We start from the raw sequence: 21,509 nt of genomic DNA on the forward strand, positions 1-21,509 counted from the left end.
TAGGTTGGGTTAGAAAGTGACCAAAACATCAAGCCAACATAAGTCATATTGACGTCTAAAACTGACATTTATTCGTCAGGTATGGCAACTAAAATCTAGCATCTGCTATACGTAATATTGGTAACGTCAACACAATGTAAAGCTGTAACATCATTAGATGTTGATATTTAATTGATTTTAGGTTGGACGTTGGACATTGATGTCAGCATGACATTGAGTTCTGACATCAACCCGATTTTCATTTCCAAACAAAATGCAACATCCCCACAACATTCAGGTACAACTTCAATCTAACGTTATGTTGACATCTTGTGCCTGCTGAGTCTTTAAGGCCATTTCGGTCATCATACAGTAAACATCTGTCATCTTCTCATCTTCTGACATGCATTTAACAGGCTTTGTGTCAATGTGTGTAAAGATTTTGGACATCTTCTTGGACACTTTAAATGCTTCCAAACAGTTTGCTGCAATAATAGATCACCCATGTCTTGAGGTAGTTCTTTATGATGCTATTTACCCTTTATGTACAATTTGATTGGACAGGAATCACAGCACTGATTTTTCTAATACCCATAGACAAGTAAAAAATAGTGACTGCAGGTTGAAGGAAAGTAGATTAATAAACGTACCGATACTACACAATAAAATGTACTCAAGGGAAAGTAAAAGTACACATTTTTAAAAATACTTAGTAAATTATAATTTCTGAGAAAAGCTACTCAATCTAAATTTAAGTATTTGTAATTTATTACTTTACACCAGTGGCTGGGGCCAATAATGAGGACGTACAATATAGAGTTTTGGGCCAGTTTATGTTTTGCTTGTTGGCTTTGAGTATAGCATTTATTGGTAACATCTTAAAGTGAACTAACATGAATTACTAACATGAACAAACAATTAGTATTACTTTTATTATGTTATTTATTTATCCTAGCATTATTTAATGCAATTTAATTAGTTCAAGTTTCATGTTAACTCACAGTTCATTAAGTAATGTTATCAAGCACAACTTTGGATTTAATAATGTTTTAGTTTATGTTGAGCAATGATTAATAAATGCTTTAAAGGATTATTTATACTTAATGTTAGTAAATACTTCACATTAACCAACATTAATTAATGGAGCATCATTCTAAAGTATTACCCATTCATTTGTTCATTCGTTTATTAAAAATGGTAAATGTAAAATTATTATCCTTTTATAATTAAATGAACAACAAAATACAAATTATTAATTAAATTTATTCATATATATTTTTAGTTATACTATTTTGCATTGCTAAAATGTTTAAGTATTATTATTATTATTATTATTATTATTCTCTTCTTTGGCCTTAGTCCCGAATGGTTGCGGGGTTGCTCTTTGGAACAAGTCTTGCATTTAGACTTATCCATATGATAAAGACTTTTTTACACATTCCGGCCGGCCTGTCGTCTGGGCCTGTCACCCTCATACACTAATACACTCATACACTACGAACAATTTAGCTTACCCAATTCACCTGTAGCATGTCTTTGGACTGTGGGGGAAACCTGGAGCACCCGGAGGAAACTCAAGCGAACGCAGGTAGAACATGCAAACTCCTCACAGAAATGCCAACTGAGCCGAGGTTCGAACCAGCGACCCAGCGACCTTCTTGCTGTGAGGCGACATCACTGCACCACTGCTTCGCCCAATAATAATAATAATAATTATTAATAGTATAATAATAATAATAATAATAATAATAATAATAATAATAATAATAATAATAATAATAATAATAATAATAATTATTATTATTATTATTATTATTATTATACTTATAATAGTAATGTTATTAATAATAATTATAAATATTATAATACTAATAATACTAACACTGCTACTACTACTACTACTAATAATAATAATAATATTTTTTATTATTATTTTTATGATTATTTAAAATAAATCAACAAATACCAAGATAAGTACATTATTACTGGCCTCATGCCTGTAATATATATTTATTTTTAATTATTCAAAAACTAGCAATTGTAGCCTATACAGTACAAGCAGAAAACATCATGTTGATTAGTGTAAATGCACAAGGCAGAATATTTTTAAAATGAGATTTCAGTATCCTTTGTCTTTCTCGCAGTTTGTGTTCATCATATGCTTCCATTAAGTCATAAAATTATAAAGCATTAGGGCATGGTCATAGTATCTCCGTCTGAGACAATGTCCTCCCTCAGACCCTTAATGCAAAATGGAAGCGCACAGATTCTCCTCTTGTCCTCATTCTGACAGTATTGTTTATGGATGTGTTGTGTGTTACCATTAACTTTGAATTGGCAGGAGCTGTAGTGCTCTATAACCCAAATGTAAAATACAAGCAGATCAGAGATGAGCTAATACATTAGCACTTGGCTCTGAATAATATTCCGCACGACAGTAAATGCTTTCCACTGCGGCTTAATTAACATTCCCTGCATTGTCAGAGTGCAAGTACTTTGGCTGGAGGGAATCCCTCACTTAAGAGCTTTGACAAATGTCCTCTCTGGCTGAGAAAACCCAGGAGTCTTTCGCTCACAGTTGACCTTGAAGAAGTAATGGTGTCTGGGTTCATATGGCCACTGGTGTCTCAAGCCTATCATCTCTACTCAAGACCTGACAAATAGCCTTTATATCCAAATACTTACGTTTAAAATACTTTTTCAGCAGCACACTGTAAGCAAACATATCATCATATAACTACTCTAAATATGTGCCTTATGATAACAAAAGCACATAGCGAAAACAACAACAGAAGTTAGTAAAACATCTGAACATGCCAACATTACTATTTTTGCATGTGTTCTGCAATTCACACTCCAGTCAAATCAGGCAGTGATTATGTATATAGAATTTTGTGCAATAGATTACTTTAAAGCAAACAGCTATTTACAGTGCTATAGAAGAAATCAGGGATAAATATAACTTTAGTTCCTGCCAATAGTCAGTTGTTGGCAAACATCAGGCCACCTGTAGCATGGCTGGGTTCAGGTTGGGTTGGTGTCATGGTCATCTGTGAAAGAGATTGTTCGAAAACTATTTAAGGTGCAACAGCAAAAAAGCTGTTCTACTCTCTTACCTGGAGATATCAATGTCTAATAAACTACAGTATGATAAAGTACATATGATTGTGTTCTAAGAGATCATGTGATGATAAAAATTTGTGTGAAAGGACAAACAAAGCTGCTGAACACATTGTTAAACATCTAAAATGTTGTTTCGGTTCTCAAAAAATGCCCTAAACATTTCAATATTAATGTTATTATATTATTACTTACCTCAAGAATTGTCAAGAGCATCTGTGCTCTGCGTCTCACACCTTCAAAAGCCAACCCACGTTAATTGCATGTCAGCATTGTCTTCTGAGTCACAAGTCATTAATTAAATAAGTATAAGATTCACTCAGCTTCTCCTACCGCAGTAAATTCCATTTTTATTGTTGAATCTTGGCGCCAGATAATCAGGAAGTGAAGATTTTGTTCTCTTTGACTCATTGGATGGAAACGGTTCTTTATTCGCAAAACTTTTATGCTGTGTTCTAGTTTTGTGCATAAAGTTAATTTGCATTTTTGAGTGGAAAGTCAGAATTATTAGCCTCCCTGTTTATTTTTCTCCCCAATTTCTGTTTAACACATTTCTGAACATAATAGTTGTACTGACTCATTTCTAATAACTAATTTATTTTATCTTTGCCATGATGATAGAATATATTATTTGACTAGATATTTTTCAAAACACTTCTATACAGCTTAAAGTGACATTTAACAGGCTTAACTAGGTTAATTAGGTTTAATAGGCAGGTTAGGGTAATTAGACAAGTTAATGTATAAGGATAGTTGTTCTGTAGAATATTGATAAACAAATTAGCTCAAAGAGGCTATTAATTTTGTCCTTAAAATTGTGTTTAAAAAATTAAAAACTGCTTTTGTTCTTGCCGAAATAAAACAAAAGCAACATTTTCCAGAAGAAAAAAATATTATCAGACATTACTGTGAAAATTTCCTTGTTCAGTTAAAAAATAATTTGGGTAAAATTTAAAAAAAGGAAAAAAAAGAAGAAAAAAATCAAAGGGGGGGCTTATAATTCTGACTTCAACTGTAGGTGTGGAATCTTAGTTGGCATCTGTAGTCTTTTTGGTGTGCTCTAGCATAGCTTTTTTAGGCAAGACAGGAGGCGTAGGCACAGGCTAGGGTTGGGTCGATAGATGATGCCAATGTCCATCTTCGATGGCTAATAGACATCACAATGCTGAGCTGACATCGTGATCCTTCACCCCACCCCCGTCGCAGCGGCAACCCACTCATGAAAAATACACATGGCCCCGTTTACACTAATACGTCTTTGTTTTAAAATGACATTTTAGAACGAAAACGATCCACGGCCACACTGGCGTTTCATCTAGCATTTTTGAACAGCTCTCTATCTACACTATATTGCTAAAAACGCACATCTCGTGACCACACACATACACAAACACACATACACACACAGGCATGAGCTGCAGCATACGCGCACGTCTGAGCTCCAGGCAGTCAGCGCAGCCGGTGCTTTGAGCACAAAACTATAGAGAGCAGTGCACTCAGACAGTTTATCAAGGATGTATTACTGGATCGCATCTCACTATAGTTATTAAACATGATAACGACTCTTATGTCTTTTGAATCTATAACGTATCCCATCGTCAGTACACTGATTCAATCTTTCGCTCTCATGCTTGTACTTTGAAAATTTAGCGAAAACCTCAGATACTGTTGGTTGGCTTCTGTTGGTTGTGCACCTTTTTTACTAACCAAGTTGGTTGACACCTTTATAACAACACAGATCACTCTGCCTATTCATGCCAGAGTCCTGCGGAAAAAAGGGATTGACAGGTGGCAATTTGTGTGTTACTTATCTTTATTTATTTGTGATTTGGTTATGGGTAAATCAAAGACCCTGCGGGTCAGATAGTTAATAGAAATGGTGGGCTACAAATAATTAATTCACCGCTGCCTACAATGATGATGCTATCGTCAATCGTGATATTTTACATTAGACATCGTACGATGCCAAATTGGTCGACATTGCCCAACTTTACCTCAAACCAAACCTGCTTATTACCGTGTCCCCACAAAAACAATGGTTATTCAAGAGTTTGTTTTTAGTGAAGTTTTTCTTTGACACGTTTTTGTTTTTAAATTCCTGAAACATAAAAATCTATTTGGTTTTGGCTTCATTTTGAATAAAATATTGTAACAAAAGTAGCTAGATTGTCATCAATACACTATTTTGTTCGTTAGGTTAAGAAATGTACAGTCAACTCTGGTGAAAAAATGCTTAGAAGCCAAGAAAATATGTAGAATATATTTTTCCTCCACTAATAATAGATTCATCTCACTACACAGAATAACCCTTTGAATGACTTATTTACTCAATCTAAGATCAATGACACACTGACTCGCTGTTGATGCTGTATTCACATTTATCAAATGCAAGCTCCTTATTGCATTATTACTTTAGATTTAAATATTTTTATGCAAAGCACATGCTGAGTAACACAAGTGAAGGACTAGCTGAGGATTTGTGTGTATGGACTTGTGTGAGTTGGCTGTTTGTGCACACTCAGACTTCCTAAGATCACCAAGTAAGGATGAGTCAAGGCTTATATGGACACACACCATGCTGTGACATCAAACTGGAAATGTAATATTCATCTGCATATGCCTTTTTAAGGTTTTCTTTTTTTTTCGTTATAAGTTGTCAATTTAGTGTGAGCTAAGTTGTTTATCCTGATAAAGAGCATTTTTTGCAAAATCAGAATTGCAGCATTTTAAGCTTTTGCTAACCTTTTGGTTATTTCTGTCTTCCCCCCTTAGGACTTTGATGATTTCATCTTTGCTTTTTTTGCCGTGGAGATGGTAATCAAGATGGTTGCACTGGGTATCTTTGGGAAAAAGTGTTACCTTGGAGACACCTGGAATCGGCTAGACTTCTTCATTGTGTTGGCTGGGTAAGTTCTGAAATCACTTCCCTCAAACTTTTACCTTTTTTTTTCCAAGTAAAAGCTGGGATTTATATAAACTGTGTAATATATAAGAATGTGTGTCATGAAACACAAATGGAGTATTTGATTTATGATTGTAGCTTCTCTCTTTTATATTGAAAGTTCAAATTTACATTTAAAATACATGAATACATTTGTAGAATTTCAATAGTTAACTCGGATTTTTTTTATATGTTTGATTTCAGTAAATTATGAAACTGTTATCATATGGAGCAATACATAACAACAATTTTCCTTTGATTTTTCACAAAAAGGGGATAGAACACAAATTTAGATCAACATCAGAGCTTTTTAAAGGTGCAATAGGAGATCTTGGAAAATGAAAACTTTAGCCTGACAGTAGAGGTCTGCGTGGGACTGATTTTTTTGTTCCTCTTCCACCTGCTCCCACAAGGTTTTATTCAGCACCCAACCCAAGGTTTTATCCTGCTGTATATTCAGCCATTGATTACCCGCTGCCAGTTAGAATAATTTTTTTATCTGACCCGACTATTTCCGTTGAATTTAGATCTGGTTTCCAAAATCTCACGTTTAATTTGGGTACTACCAAAAGAGTGAAATAAAACTGTAGGTTGTGCAAGGATTGTAGACTAAATGTCAGTTTTGTTTGCTCTTTTGTGATAAAACATGAGTGACCTTAGGTTCCAGTCTTGTGACTGCTAAAAGGTAAAATTTGAGGTATTATCACAAATCACATATTTCATTTTCGTCTATGATGAACGAAAAAGACTCCCATATATCAGACTTGCCTAATGTGGGTTTCCTAACAGTAAACCGACCATTTTCTAATGCAAGCTGAAGGACAGCACATCTATACTTTGCTCTGCCGTAGTAAAGCGCACTCTGAGGATTGTTATGCAGGCACAGACTGTGTAAAAAAAGCATGTGCAGATAACACTGGTCATGCATTCAGCATGTGTAACAGTGGTATATGTACAGAGTATTATTCATGTTATTTATTAAATTACCCAATAAATTGTATTTTTAAATGTCTACCCCTACCCCAACCCCAACCGTCACTGTGCTGTAAAAATATTAATTATTGTTATACAATGCATACCTGTCAACTAGGGATATGAAAATAGGGGTTCTTATGCTTTATATTTCTTTTTATGCTCATTTAAGACAAAATTTGTTGTGTTTTAAAGAAAAACCATTAAATCGGCATCTTTAGATGTTATTATTATTATTATTATTATTATTATTATTATTATTATTATTATTATTATTATTATTATTATTATATGTATACATGTCTGTCCAAACACCAAAACCTAGATTGTCCACTTTCTTTCCGCTTCAAATCACATCCATTTGGGAAACACCGCTACATTGAGGATTGCATTGGAGGGGCAACGGAGCCATGGAAAAGAAGGAAATCCTGCCGTTTTTATATTTATAAGTGTTTTCAAGTAAATAAAATATTCTAAATAAAATGAAAGCACAGAACAGATTCACATTTAAGCCCTTTAATGTTTATTGCCACCTTTCATAGAAAGATTGAAAATTCAGGACAAAATACGGAAAAAAATCTTTACTGGATAAGAGTGGGATAGAATTGTAAAAAACGAGAGAATGCCAGGAAAAACAGAACAGTTGACAGGTATGCAGAGTGTCACAAAAAGTGATGTCATATTGATGTGCGCACTGTATCTGCAGCTGTATCCTATCTAGACTTTACTATGTTTGCCTGCCATTCTCTGTAATGGTTGCTATACTGTAAGTATGCATTTTGGAAAAATGCTTAAAAAATTATCGATACATTCTGAGCAAAAATACTTTTATTTCGTTTTGCTCATGGCTGTTTTTCATTAAATTCCATTATAATGGCATTTTTTGATTGCAAAACCGTGACACCAGCTAATCATGCTTTCTTGATTATTGCTGTTTTTCACTTTTGGGAACAGTACACAAAGGTTAAAGTCAATTGTATTTTTAATAACAGAGTTGGTTCTTCCGGTTATCATACTATTCTTCTGAATTCCATTACACTGGGTTAGCAGCAGGAATTATATTCTTCTGTGGTTCTTTGTAAGTGTCAAAATAATTTTGGTTACTTTGTACAGTCTGTATATATGTGTGCATCCCAAGTCTTCTAAAATAGTGTACACAGTTGTGAGGCACTTTAGTGTGATCAATGAAGATGGCTTTGTAAACACCATAAAACAATGTGACTGGTATTGAATACACACGGTTAGCTGTGAAAATGTGCACCCTGGGAAATATAGTAAAGAAATGAATCCAGATCCTCAACTATTTTTCAGAGGTCACTAAGGTTAGGAAAGACAATCCCCATAGTGGGAGAAAGATTTGCGGTTTGTTAACCATAATACAAACACTCATGCTCACAAATGCTTATGTGTTCACATCCTCATGCACATAAATTGCGTTCATTATCAACTTTGCTGGCTTCGTGCTTTCCAAGAAACACAACAACTTCCATTTTTGCTTTTGAAGCTTGTCAGTCCTGACTCAGTGACAGCATGTGGTTTTTTTTGCCAGATTTACTACCTCTGACCTAACCTCAAGTGTCTTGTTGGTAATCTCATAGGATTATTTGTTGAGATGGAAATCAGCCCAGCATATGGAGCGTATGGAAGCACATTCAGGAGGCATTAGCCAAAGTGTGTACACAAGATAACCATAGAAGAGTGACAGACTGCTGGCTTGTTCCTCCGTTGGCTTAAAATGTAGTCTCCCCCCGGGTGTTTGATAGTTCTCCAGATGCAGTGCTTACCATCAAAACATGCAGTAATTTGTGATGGAGAGTATCATCTTACACATGCTAAGCAGTCTGATCGCTTGTGAAACTGTCTGAAGAATCTGAATCTTCTGAAATGTTTGGCTATTGCCTTTACAAAAATGTAACATGATATAGACAGTTTATGCCAAGTTGTGTACAGGTATGTGTATGGTTTTTTTGCTGATGTGTACCTCTGTTCTAAAATGATTTGCCATATTAAACTTATAGTATTGTGGTACAAATCTAAAAACATCATGCTACCATAGCACTGTGTTAAAAGAATATGCTAACACTTAAGAATAAGCTTGTGTTAGCTAATGTTAATATGGGTGTTGTTACAAACTGTCTGGCTCTAAACAGTCTGCAACATACACTAAAAAAAATTATTTATTTTTTGCTCGTTCAAACTAATTTAAAATGAGCTTGAAACAACACAATTCTTGAGATTTCATTAGGACAACTTCATCTTTTTTATGTTCAATCTACATAAATTTGTCGAAAGTGTTAAATTAACTTGATTAATTTGTGTAAGGACAACATGAATGACTTGTGTGGAATTCATTCATGAATTCATTCATTCACTCCTGCATTTTTTTACTGTGTAAACAATGAGAATGTGGAAGTCCACAATAATCAAATAATAAAAGAAAAGAGAATAAAAAAAAAGTAATTTAAACAAGCATGAAATTCAAAGTAAGTAATCTTTCAAACAAACAAAAAGTCTGGTGCTGGTGGAGACTGATCAGACAGCTCAAGCCAAAAACGCAAGCTTCTCCTGATGGAACAATAGAGGGATCCTTTTATCATGCACTCGGCAACACGAAACACCTGCACTCCAACCTACGCACATAAGGGAACAAGTGACCTCAAGACAAGAGCACCATCTAGTGGACATCCCAGCACCAGCAAAAGAAAAGAAAACGAACCCATAACAGTTTATTTAGCCAACACAGGCTAATTGTGGACTCTTACCACGTCTACACTTCTGGAGAGCGTGACTTTTGTAGCCAGTGGTACGCTTTAGCTGCATTTCGTCTTTAAAACAAACGCTACAGGCTGGTATGAGGTCACTGATGGCTTCTATTTAATTTAGCACAACCGATTGACCACTTACCTCCGTACAGTCTGCTTTTTACCAGTTTGCTCAGTAGCTTGCTGCATTCGTCAGGAAACTTGGGATGCGGATCGAGGTTAACCGCGTCAACGGGGTCGAGTTCGGGGAATAACGGTTCTAGAAACCAGGTAAAACAAAAGCAAAAAATAAATGAATAACATGCTGAAAAGGTGGTGAAATTACTTTCTATATTGCTTTTGAAAACACTATCGGTTTCGGGAAGGTAGTGAGTGGGTCAGTCGATCAATTAATTTAGTCAACAACAGGCCGGCCTGCTTGGCTGAAATGTATATTGCGCCTCTGGTGGATTTATGCAAGAAGGCCCAAAAGGAATTTGTGATCATCAAAAAGTGTAAACAGCGGCCTCCGGTAGATTTGTAAAAACAAATACTGCAAGCAGACATACCACATATTTCACTGTCTGCAGAAATGTACACCTGGGTACATATCCACGATGAGCTTTGGTTGTATTTAGTACATAAGCAAATAAATGAACAATACATTTAGTTAATGGAAATAAAGTTGTTGATGGTTACTCACAATGCATTGACTTATTTTAAGAAGCATACATTTGGATTTTAATTATGCATTAGTAATTGTTGCTGTACAAGTATTGTTCATGATTAGTTCGTGTTAGATAATCCATTAACCAGCATTAACTAATGCAACTTTATCGTAAAGTGTGACCAAAAATATTAGCATAATATTAAGGGTTATGCATAAAAAGTAAATTCTTCGAGTTTATCTTGAACTTTAGATGTTTACTGCAGCTATGTTTACATATGAAAAAGGTGTTTTCGTATTCTCAGTGTAACAAAATGACACTCACAGGACAAAAACACATAAAAATATAAATAGATATACTTATTCTATGTAATACTTACTCTCAGATACATTGTAAAGGAATAAAAGTGTTGTTTTTTCTCTTTTGTGTCAGCTCGATATTGTTGAGTACTTGAATTTGAAGGGATAGTTTCCCCAGAATTAAATGTATTCACATTTACAGTGGTCCCTCGCTATAACGCGGTTCACCTTGCGGTGCAACAGTTCATTGTGTTCTGTATCTTGATTGGCTGTAGATCAGTGACTGCAGGAAAAAGAACATTACACTGTATGCCAACATTGTCCACACAAAAGCAAAAAGCTTAATGAACCTTTTGTGTCTGACAACAGGTTTTGATCTTTGCTTTCATTCTATAATACTGAACATATTTTTCAACAAAAGTTTGAACTTTGATAGTGTTAAAACGAGAGAAAAGTGTAAAAATATTAATGCCTGTCTGAGAAAAGTGTATCAAGTGTGTAGTATGGGGTTTTACAGCCTCAAAACATCTATAATAATTGCAAAAAATAAAGCTGCCTACTTCGCGGATTTCGCCTATTGTGGGTTCGTTTTAGAACAGAACTCCCGCGATTAACAAGAAACCATTGTATTCCTTCTAGTTATCTTATTTAAAACACCATCATTTTGTGTCTTTTGAACATGAAAGAAAATATTTTGAAGAAAATTGCAGGTTCAAAGCCCCATGATCCTCTGAGGTGGATCCCCTTGTTCATTGCTGCACTATGGTGTTTGTTTGTAAGTACAAAGCTACATGTTTTGTGCTTTGGCAAACTTGGCAACTAAAAGTAATATAAAAAGACCAATTCATTATGAACCAGAGAACTTGGAGGCATGGTTTATATGAACCATTTGTTTCAGTTTAAAGGTTAACATTTTAATGCCTTTTTTTACTTTTGGAGAACATTCTGATGCAGTAAATCACAAGTTTAAACTTACTACGGCCTTTTTACCAAGTTAATAAATTGGTGTTGGTTGTTTAACTCGATTGCTCAGTTTCCAAAAGCCCTTTCTCTCACTTTCTGTTTTGCTGAATCTCCTGTCCTCATCTGAGGTGAGCCAGAGATCTTCTCGAAGTCTAAAATTTGTTGGCTGCTGTGCTCTAAGATTATATGTCTTTGTGTGTCTCATCTGTGGAGACACTGAGACGATCGTTTTTGCTTCTCAATCTTTCAAAGCCAACCCTCGGAGAATGCAGACCCTTAATACACCCCTCCAAGGCAAGGTATCAGGTTTTAGACACCCGCAGCGGTTTGGCAACTTCTGCTGAATCACTTTTAAATTAGTCTGCCCTCTTCTCATTCACACACACATACAGCGTTAAATACACAAAACTTCCAAAATCCGCAGGGGCTCTGCAGGAATTGTGACAGTGTCTTCAGAGATTGTTTTGGGGCTGTTAAATGCTCTCTGAGACAGAAAAGCTTTCACAGTTTTAACAAAAGTTTGGATATAAAGGCATTTTTAGAATTTCTTTTAGCATGCTTTGCCATAACCTTGATGGAAGTGAGTTTTACGAGTTTTTCCATAATGCTCTACCAAATGTTGCATACTTTGAAAAGGAACCAATATGTTATTATTTTAAGCATTATTCTCTCATGCAGTTTCTCTCTACTACTGCTTCACACAAAACTATCGTGTCTCACAGGCATGCGCCAACTTTTGCTAGACAGGAAACAGACGCAAGACAAATTTGATCTTTTATTTTTGCTTAAATAGTTCTCTCTTACTTGAAAACCTGGTGTGTTACTCTTATTATTTTTCATTAGTTTCTCTAATGATATGCTGGATGTTATGTTTAGTCTGGAAGCTTCACCATCAAGTCCAGGCCAAATTGTTTTCTCTTTCCTATTCCACTTTGCACTAATTCTCATCTACTTCCACATGCTATTCTAGTCCACATTTACTTCTGCTTTCACCTCCTTTTCTTTTCCACATTCTGATCCTTTTTCGTTTATTACCTTTTTCTTTTTACCAGCTTACACAATGAGATCCATTTCAAGGTGTCATCCTTTTCCACTCTTTCATACACTTCTACTTTCACATCCTTCTCTTCTCTTCTCTTCTCTTCTCTTCTCTTCTCTTCTCTTCTCTTCTCTTCTCTTCTCTTCTCTTCTCTTCTCTTCTCTTCTCCTCTTCTTGTTTCCTCTTGTCTCTTCTCATCTTGTCGTGTGTTGTCTTGTCTTCTTGTCTTGTCTTGTCTTCTCTATTCTCGTCTCATCTCATCTCTTCTTGTCTCCTCTTTTCTTGTCTTGTCTTGCTGTGTTGTCTTCTCGTCTCATCTCTTGTCTTCTTGTCTTGTCTTGTCTTGTCTTGTCTTCTTGTCTTGTCTTGTCTTGTCTTCTCTTCTCTTCTCTTCTCTTCTCTTCTCTTCTCTTCTCTTCTCTTCTCTTCTCTTCTCTTCTCTTGTCTCATCTCGTCTTGTCCTGTCTCTTGTCTTGTCTCATGTCTTCTCTTATCTTTCCTTGTCTTCCCTTCTCTTGTTTTATCATCTCATCTTCTCTTGTCTCATCTCTTCTTTCTTCTCGTCTCATCTCAACTCGTCTTGTTTAGTCTTTTCTTGTCTTCTCTTCTCTTGTCTCCTATTTTCTTTTAGTCTCTTTTCTTCTTGTCTCGTTTCTTCTCTTCTCTTCTCTTGTTTTGTCTTGTCTTCTCTTCTCGTGTCATCTTGTCTTGTCTTTTGTCTTTTCATCTTGTCTTTTCTCTTCTGTTCTCGTCTCATCTCTTCCAGTCTCCTCTGGTCTTCTCATGTCTCGTCTCGTATAATCTCATCTCTTCTCTTTTCCACTCCTTTGTTCACATACAGTTTATATAAGAAATAACCATCTTATATATTTCATCTTCTCTTTCTCTTTCTTACCTTTATCCACATCTACCTGCTTTTCTATCCTCCCCTTTCTTTAATATTCTCGTCATTTATTTTCTATTTTCCTTGTTAATTTCAACATGCTCAACCAGTTTCCCATTCTCTGTTCTCACACTTTCTCCTATTTTAACCTTCTCGTTCACCCATCTATCTTATTCACATTCACTGTTACTTCCACCTTACTTCACATTTACGTCCTGGTTCTTTTTCTTTTCCTTTTCTCTTCCTATTTCCTCCTCCCCTTCCCCACTATGGTGTTTCTTTGACCTGGGAGTTTCCTAATGTAGAGTTGACAGTTTGCCTGGAAGCATTGCAAGTCTCTAAACTTCTCTGAAAATCTCTCATCTTAGGTTAAACCAAGCAAGCATTATGTGGATGAGTGACATAATACTAATAGTTTTTTTAAAAAGGGTTATTTGAAGTTTTTTTCTAACATTTTTGTGTTACAATATTTTTTATTTATCCTCTAGTGGCCTTTTTTAGATGAATGTATTGGTGAGAAAATGTTAATAATTGACTACCTTCCAGGTTGTTAGACCTGACATGTATTCTGTTTCATGTAGACAGCTGTCAGTTTCTGGTCAAGTCAATAGTACTAAGGCTAGCACACCCTGTCAGCATAATTGCCATCATTCATGTCAAGAAAGCTGACAGTTACTGCCTTCACTGTGACTGTCACCAGAACATGCTCTGTCGGACCTCTTTAGCCACCACACAAAACCTTCAGCCACAACTAAAGCTAACTTCACTTTCTAACTAGCAACCAAAACATAATTTAGAGCCAAGTCTTCTTATAATTAAACCCCAGAAAAAGCTCCTGATTGGGCCATGACCCGAATCCGCTGTGCTAATGGAGTCTACAAAGGTCTGAATAAGGATTCCATGCTTAGGTACAAGAGTTTAAGGAATGCCATTTGGCCAGGAGGCTGTTGATGACACTGGACAGCATCCAGCACTTTCATCTTAGGAGTTCTTCATCTCATATATGTATATGCCATTAAGCAGTCATTCACAGGTAGTGGCAGATGGCTGAATCCTTCCCACACATTCATCAGGTTGAGAGTCATTTGCTAACTTAAAGGCAAAGTAAAGGACAGTAAAGTAAAATACTTGTTTTTACTGGACTTCTTATTGATGAAATAGTACTAATGCAATAATACATCCTAAATATAATGTACTTGCTTACTGTCCATGTAATATTTAATTATTTATTTATTTAGTAAATTTTAAAAGCTTTGATTCAAGCCTCATTCACACTAGCAGCAACTTTATAGCTGCCTGTCACTCTGGGTGGCGAAAACGCAGGTCTGAGCACAGAGAATGCAACCAGCCTCTGAGCGAGCTGACAGAGGATCACGTGAGCTCTACTGGTGCTCCTATAGGCTGTCACATAAGAAATTCGCTCTTCATCTGCATAAAGTTGAAGGATTCTTATCTTTATCGTGTCGCTCGACATGCCCACCTCGCTCGTGGAAACGGAGGTCGCTGGAAGTCGCTCACTCGCCATTAATATGCTTGTCGCTTTGCCGCTGCAAACCATTTGTAGTGGAAAATGAGGCTTCAGTATACCTCAATTTTATGGCTCAGAAGAATTTCAACAGTAGCCCCTTTTCCACACACAAAAAAAAGCACATGTTGTAAATTTGAAACAACTGAATTTGAGTAAATTTCAGGTTTTTATTTTTTGAAAGAATTATTTTACAATATTTAATTGGCAGTTCATAACACTGTGGTGTCCAAAGCCGACGATTATTTAGTGAGATTGAATGTATTCCATTGGATTATCTTTTAATTATATTTATTTAAATCCCAACATCGTTGGTACTAATGGTACGGTGCAGTTCTGGTCGGTTCGGGTCACCTTTCTCAGGCTTGCGTTTCCACTAAGGGTACCCTTTTGGTAGATGTGGTGTATGACAGAAAGTTTCAGTCAACGTCATTTTTGCTCGAGAAAATTTCTACTGTAAAGTTTTACAGGTCGCTCACATATCATATGAGAAGCATTTCTCACAAAACAGACGCTTTATACACATAAATACTTCTGTATAAATGTTTATTACTAACTTTTCTACGAGCAGGATTTGATTGTAACTGCAGATCAATGACGAAATAGCTTACTGTAATGTCTTTAATTATATTAAATAAGTACATAAATAAATGCAACATATATGAACACATACAGCCCCTTACAGTCTCTGATGTGTTACCACCTACAGAAGAACTACACACAGCATACATTTAGTCATTATTTAGGTTCAAAAACAACACAAAACATAGCACGCAGTCAGTGAAAACCTCTCATCTGTGTCTGTAATCTTCAGCAGCACATGTAGCCTCTGTTAGAGAGTCATTCTATCATTCTGAGTTCATAATAGTCTAAAAGATGATGATAATGGTTAAACATGGCAGTTTGTTCACATTTGCTGAAAAAATAATGTGATTTTTTTTTTCTAGCTTCTTTTTTTCACGCTTCACTTTCGCGTTTGTCAGTTTCTGACAGGATTGGGTTTCAAAAGTACTTTGACAATCAAGTGCACGTTATTATCATGAGCTCAAGAAGTTTGTTATTTCAGATATAGACGTGCTGCGAGCACAAGCAAGAAAGCAAAACCGCTTGCGCAATGAAGAAAGAGAAACAGCTCGCGCTTCAGACTGGCTCATAAAAAACTAAGTTGCACAGAGTAAATCTGCTCTTCTTTTTGGGATTCTGGATGTTCATCAAGACGACGATAAGGCACATTATTATATGTTTATATATTTACGCTGTAAAAGATCTCTCAGCAGTGTATTTTAAACATGGCGCCTTTTTTGTTTTCATTCTGGCTTGTTGCGTAAATGAATGACGGATCTCTGTAAACCAATAGCGTTCAGCTGCGCATCTAGCTCTGCCTTTTGGTACCCTTTCTTGTGTTTGGTATCCTTTCGAAAGGGTGCCGAAAAACTGGTACGGTTCGGTACGTCTTTTGACAGTGGAAATGGCCTTAAAAGCTTACCAAATCGTACCGTACCGCTACGTTTCTATCCTGCTTTTTTATGCGCATTTTGGATATGCGCATGAAAAAAAACTGTTGATGGAAACGCCAAGATGCACATAAATTTAGAAAATGCGCATACAAAACATATGCACATAACTGAGTAGGATACATTTTTTATTCGATGAGAAAAGATGTGCATAAACTATGATGGAAACACTTTTACTGAACAAATTCCAGTATGCGCATAAAGTCATGTCAGATTTTTTTTATTTTGTTGTAAGAGATCATGTGATGAAAAAATGTGTGAATCGGCAAAACTAGCTGCTGATCACACGGTAAAACATCTGAAATGTTGTTTTGGTAATTCTAAAATACCTCAACCAATTCAGTATTAGTGATATTATATAATCAATTTTCTCCAGAATCAAAAGAGTAAACGCCAAAGCGCGTTTACTTTGTGTCAGGATTGGCTTCTGAGTCATTTATTAAATGAAGAACAGATCCACGCAGCTTCTCCAACTACAACAAATTCTGTTTTTACTGTTGATATTTGGTGCCAATTAATCAGGAAGGGATGATTTTGTTCACTTTGACCCATTGAATGGAAACTGCTTTATTCGCATGTCTTTTATGCGATTTTACATTTTGCGCTTAAAGTCAATTCGTATTTTTGAAGCTAATGTTGGCTACATCTACAGTACTGGTTCCTTTTCAATATGACATAGTTTTTTTCTCAGCTTCTATGATATGAAAGACTAGTTTTCATACAGTAGGTGCTTTAGTTCTCTTTTGCTTTTAATTGCACAACCTGCATTACATCTCTGTTATCGTGAAACGCATAGCATTGAATCCATACTGTAGTTTCGATTAATCCTCCAGTTGCATGCAATGCTTCATGCTGTTCCCAGTGGGAGTGCAAATACAACCAGAAAAAGTCTGGTGGGAATTAGTTCCTGTACCTTTCTGGCAAGTTCGTATAACTACCTGTTGTGAAAGCTCCTAAATGCTCAAATTTAAGTCTACCATTGTTAACTGTATGGTTTATTTGTTAGAGAAAGCACCAGGTAGCAATGGGGATCACATTCCATCAGCTTTATGACTGGTCAGATGGCTTGTAAATCAAACCCATAGCAGAGGGTCAACTCTTAATCAAAAAGCTGTCCTCATTTAGTCAAGGAAAGGAGAGCCCAAATGTCCAGCACTGCTTTTGATTTAATGATGCCGCTTCGACTGTTTCCAGACCTTCTGCTGACACACATAATGTGCAATCCTAGACCTTGTCGATAGGACAAGACAAGGACAGACCATTACAAACAAAGGTTATCAAACGTTTCCTCAAGGAAAAAGCCAGTTACGGGTCTCCCTCATTCATTTATTTTCGACCCATCAGAGGACTGCTCTTTAGCTGAGGCACACAGAGCAAATCTGGTTTTCTCTTCATCCACTCCAGTTATACCTGTGCATTAGCTTCCATTATGATTATTATTCTGTAAAGCTACTGTGGGGCTTCAGAGTAGGTCAGTGTTGACATGGTGTACTGTATATAGAATCAAGAAGAAAAATAAAGAAGAAAGACCGAAAGGAAGGCAGTATTTCTCTTAAAAACAGTGGGAAAGGAAGTACAACACTCTCAGACATTTTCACTTTGGTTCTGGAACCTAAAAAGCCATTTGGTTTGCTTTTTCTTGGCTTAGGTGTTGAGGTATTGTTTAGAAGAACACTTATTTGAAAAGGAGAAAGGAACATGTCATTTCTCTGTTGTGAATTTGAGGCTAGGGGCAGATTATCCTGTTCCGACCGTAGTAAATCAATCAGTCCCGTCCCATAAAAACAGAAGAGCACCCCTGACAGCAATTGTGTCTGAGAGCTTGTTGAGAGAGAAATAAATACAAAACTACAAGACAGATATCTAAAACTGAAGTGAAGTATTGTGTTTGTATCTATCTGTCTGTCTCTGTGTATGGCCTAGACAAGATCCATAAATTCAAAATGAAAATTTCATAGCTTTTGATCTATAATGTTAATATTGTGAGTGAGTTCAAAATGAAAACTAACAACGCGCAGAGCTTGAAATTAACACCCGCCAACCTGCCAAATGCAGGTAGATTTCAGCTGTGGCGGGTAAGACAGCTGCTCCCACTAGCCACTTTGGCTGGTTTAAAAATTTTTAAATTGTATTTTTCTAAAAAGGGAAGTGTTCAACAATAAAGATGCACCAATATTTGGGCAAATGTGATCTTAGAATCAAGAAGCAGCACGACTGGCAAAAATTATTGTGGCCTGTCAAGCAAAAGAAACAAGTGTATACCGAATGAGAGGATGAACACTCTCAACACAGGGGATGTGATGTGCACGACTGTTAAAAAAATGTAATGTGCACGACTTTAAAATAGACTGATCAAAATTAAATTAAATTTTTACATTATATTATTCATTCATTCGTACATTAATTTTCTTTCTGGCTTTGTTTCTTTATTAATCAGGGGGTCGCCACAGCGCACCGCCAACTTATCCAGCATATGTTTTAAGGAGTGGATGCCCTTCCAGCTGCAACCCAGTACTGAGAAACACCCATTCACACTCATACACTATAGACAATTTAGTTTACCCAATTCCCCTATAGGGCTTGTCTTTGGATTTGTAGGGGAAACTGGAGCACCTGGAGGAAACCCATGCGAACACGGGGAGAACATGCAAACTCCACACAGAAATGGCAACTGAGCCAGCCAGGGCTCGAATTAGCAAACTTCTTGCTGTGAGGTGACAGTGCTACCTACTGCACCACCCGGAATTAAAACTAAAGAGATATAAGACAACTAAAATAAAAGTCCAAATATAAATAAATAAATAAAGCAACATTTTAGCCTAAATATTAAAAGATGTACAGTGTTTTTTTTTTTTTTTTAAGTGATAAGAGGCAATTGCTGTGAGGCAATTTAAATGTTGGTAGTCTCATGAAAATGTTCCAAAAGTTTATGTAGCTAAACTAGAGCAGAATATTCATATTAATTTCCTGAAATTTGGACAAAAGTTTGGACTTGCAAACATTTTCCATTATGTTCTCCAATGATCTTTTACTTGATTAAAAATACAATAAAATATTGCTGCAATTTAAAATAATTGCTTTCTGATTTAAAATGTAATCTATTCTTTATGATGGAAAGTTGATTTATCAAATAATTATAATAAAAGCATTTTGTGCTCAAGAAAAATATTGTTCACTGCTGAAAACAGATGTGCTGATATCTTGTAACCGATATATTGTAACATGCATACACACGGCTGGAATCAAACTCATTTGTTTGTTCCTAACATTTTGTAGCCTCTATTTGTGTAGTTTGCTCTACAAATGTACTTGTAGCTGGTCTGAAATAGGATAACAGAAGTTAGATGAATCTCGTTCACACAGACAGATTGAGGGAAAGTGAGGACAAAATACATGTGCGTGTGCTGTTCAGGGTATCTTCCTTCTCTATCTTAATGGAGAGCTGATTGTTCGGAAGTGAACCTCCTCTGAAACTCGCCTCATTAACCTGCCAGGTGGTGGAAGACACCAAGCTCTGATTGAACTGCAGCCAGAATGCCTGCTTTGAAGACCACAAGGGACTCAGAGGGGAGAGAGAGAGACATAAAGCATCTGAAAGAGCGTATATTCTCCGCTGCAACCTTTTTACACAAACCAACCAATCTTGCATTGATCATACAGAACAACTCTGGTTTATAACGTATGAAAGAGTATGTCCCAAAAGAGCTGGTATTTCTAATGCTGCAGGAATTTAAATGTCTTTCAGTCCTTTCAATTGTCTGTTGCGGAGCTGTTCAAACAAGACGCAACGGCACGCAAGCCCTCTCGGGTGCAGCCGGAGATCGAATCGAGCAGATTTCGTATGGATATAGAAGGCCACATTTGTTTCGAATCTAAGACCCTTGGCTTGCTCATACTTTTTCTATTATAGTGACCTCGCAACTGGCATTGTATACACAGCATGGAGCTGTTGTTGTGCGACCATGTTGTCAAGAAACAGCGATTCTGGGAAGGTGTTTCATCCTTCACCATGGCCTTTGCGAACACAAACAGATAACTGAAGAGTGGTCTAGGTGCTGACTGGACAAACGCCCAGGCCTGACACTTCTTTTTGTTTGTGGTTCATGACGAACGGCCATATTAGTGATTCATATGTGTGCAAGAGGCTGTTGACGAGATCGCATTTACACACGTCCACCTTGTTTAGACACGTCCTGCGTCCTTCTGGGACATTTTGTGGAGTGTCCTCACGCATGTCCTGTCTCCGTTTCTTTACTGGGGTTTCGTCCTTGTAGTCAACATCTTTCTCTCTCGCTCAAATCCATCCGCTTCCTGTGTTCCCCTTCTCTTTTGATAGTTTCGTGTTTTCCTCATTCCCATTCCTTCAAATTTTACTCTTAGTCACCACTGTTATTATTTTTGCAGTCCAGTCGCCAGCTGGTTTCCATCAAAGCCAATCAGTGCCTTCAAAGCTGTTCTGCACATTTCAGGAGCAACAAAGTCAGAAGATATTTCCTCACTGCCCTGCTTGGCTAATGGGGCTCGCACTGTTTGCACGTCACCGAGTTCACTCGATCCATATTTGAGGACGGAGAAACACCCCGATCACGCAGCTTTAATCTAAGCTGGTCACGTGTCTGTGAGAACCCTCATTAGCATTTGGGTATGCTTATCAACATCAGCTTTGCTTATTATCTTGATGGTTTGTGTAATCATGTGAATTTTTTTGTACATGTTTTTTAAAGTTGTTGCATGGCCAGAAACAGTTATTGGGTTTGCAATTACACGGTTGCAGGCTCACAGGCACATAGAGACACACACTTTGTTTATTTTTTACAAAAACATGCAATTCTTTCATGTGCCTCACTGCGAAGTTCACATGTGCG

At 36.6% G+C, this 21,509-nt stretch overlaps 1 protein-coding gene across 3 annotated transcripts in view; it reads left to right on the plus strand.

Annotated features, from left to right (window-relative positions):
- Positions 1-21,509, plus strand: part of cacna1g (calcium voltage-gated channel subunit alpha1 G) — a 362,705-nt gene that overhangs the window by 149,616 nt on the left and 191,580 nt on the right. For all 3 annotated transcript variants that reach the window (XR_015504196.1, XR_015504197.1, XM_087276432.1), the window contains exon 4: positions 5,872-6,005. Coding sequence is in view for 1 of the 3 variants with exons in the window: in XM_087276432.1 (XP_087132558.1) it covers positions 5,872-6,005 (134 nt within the window). In the remaining 2 variants the exon portion in view is untranslated. The remainder of the gene's footprint in view (positions 1-5,871; positions 6,006-21,509) is intronic.

The sequence above is a fragment of the Danio rerio genome, chromosome 12 (genome assembly GCF_052040795.2).
Source record: "Danio rerio strain M-AB ecotype USA chromosome 12, GRCz13ab, whole genome shotgun sequence".
NCBI lineage: Eukaryota > Metazoa > Chordata > Actinopteri > Cypriniformes > Danionidae > Danio > Danio rerio.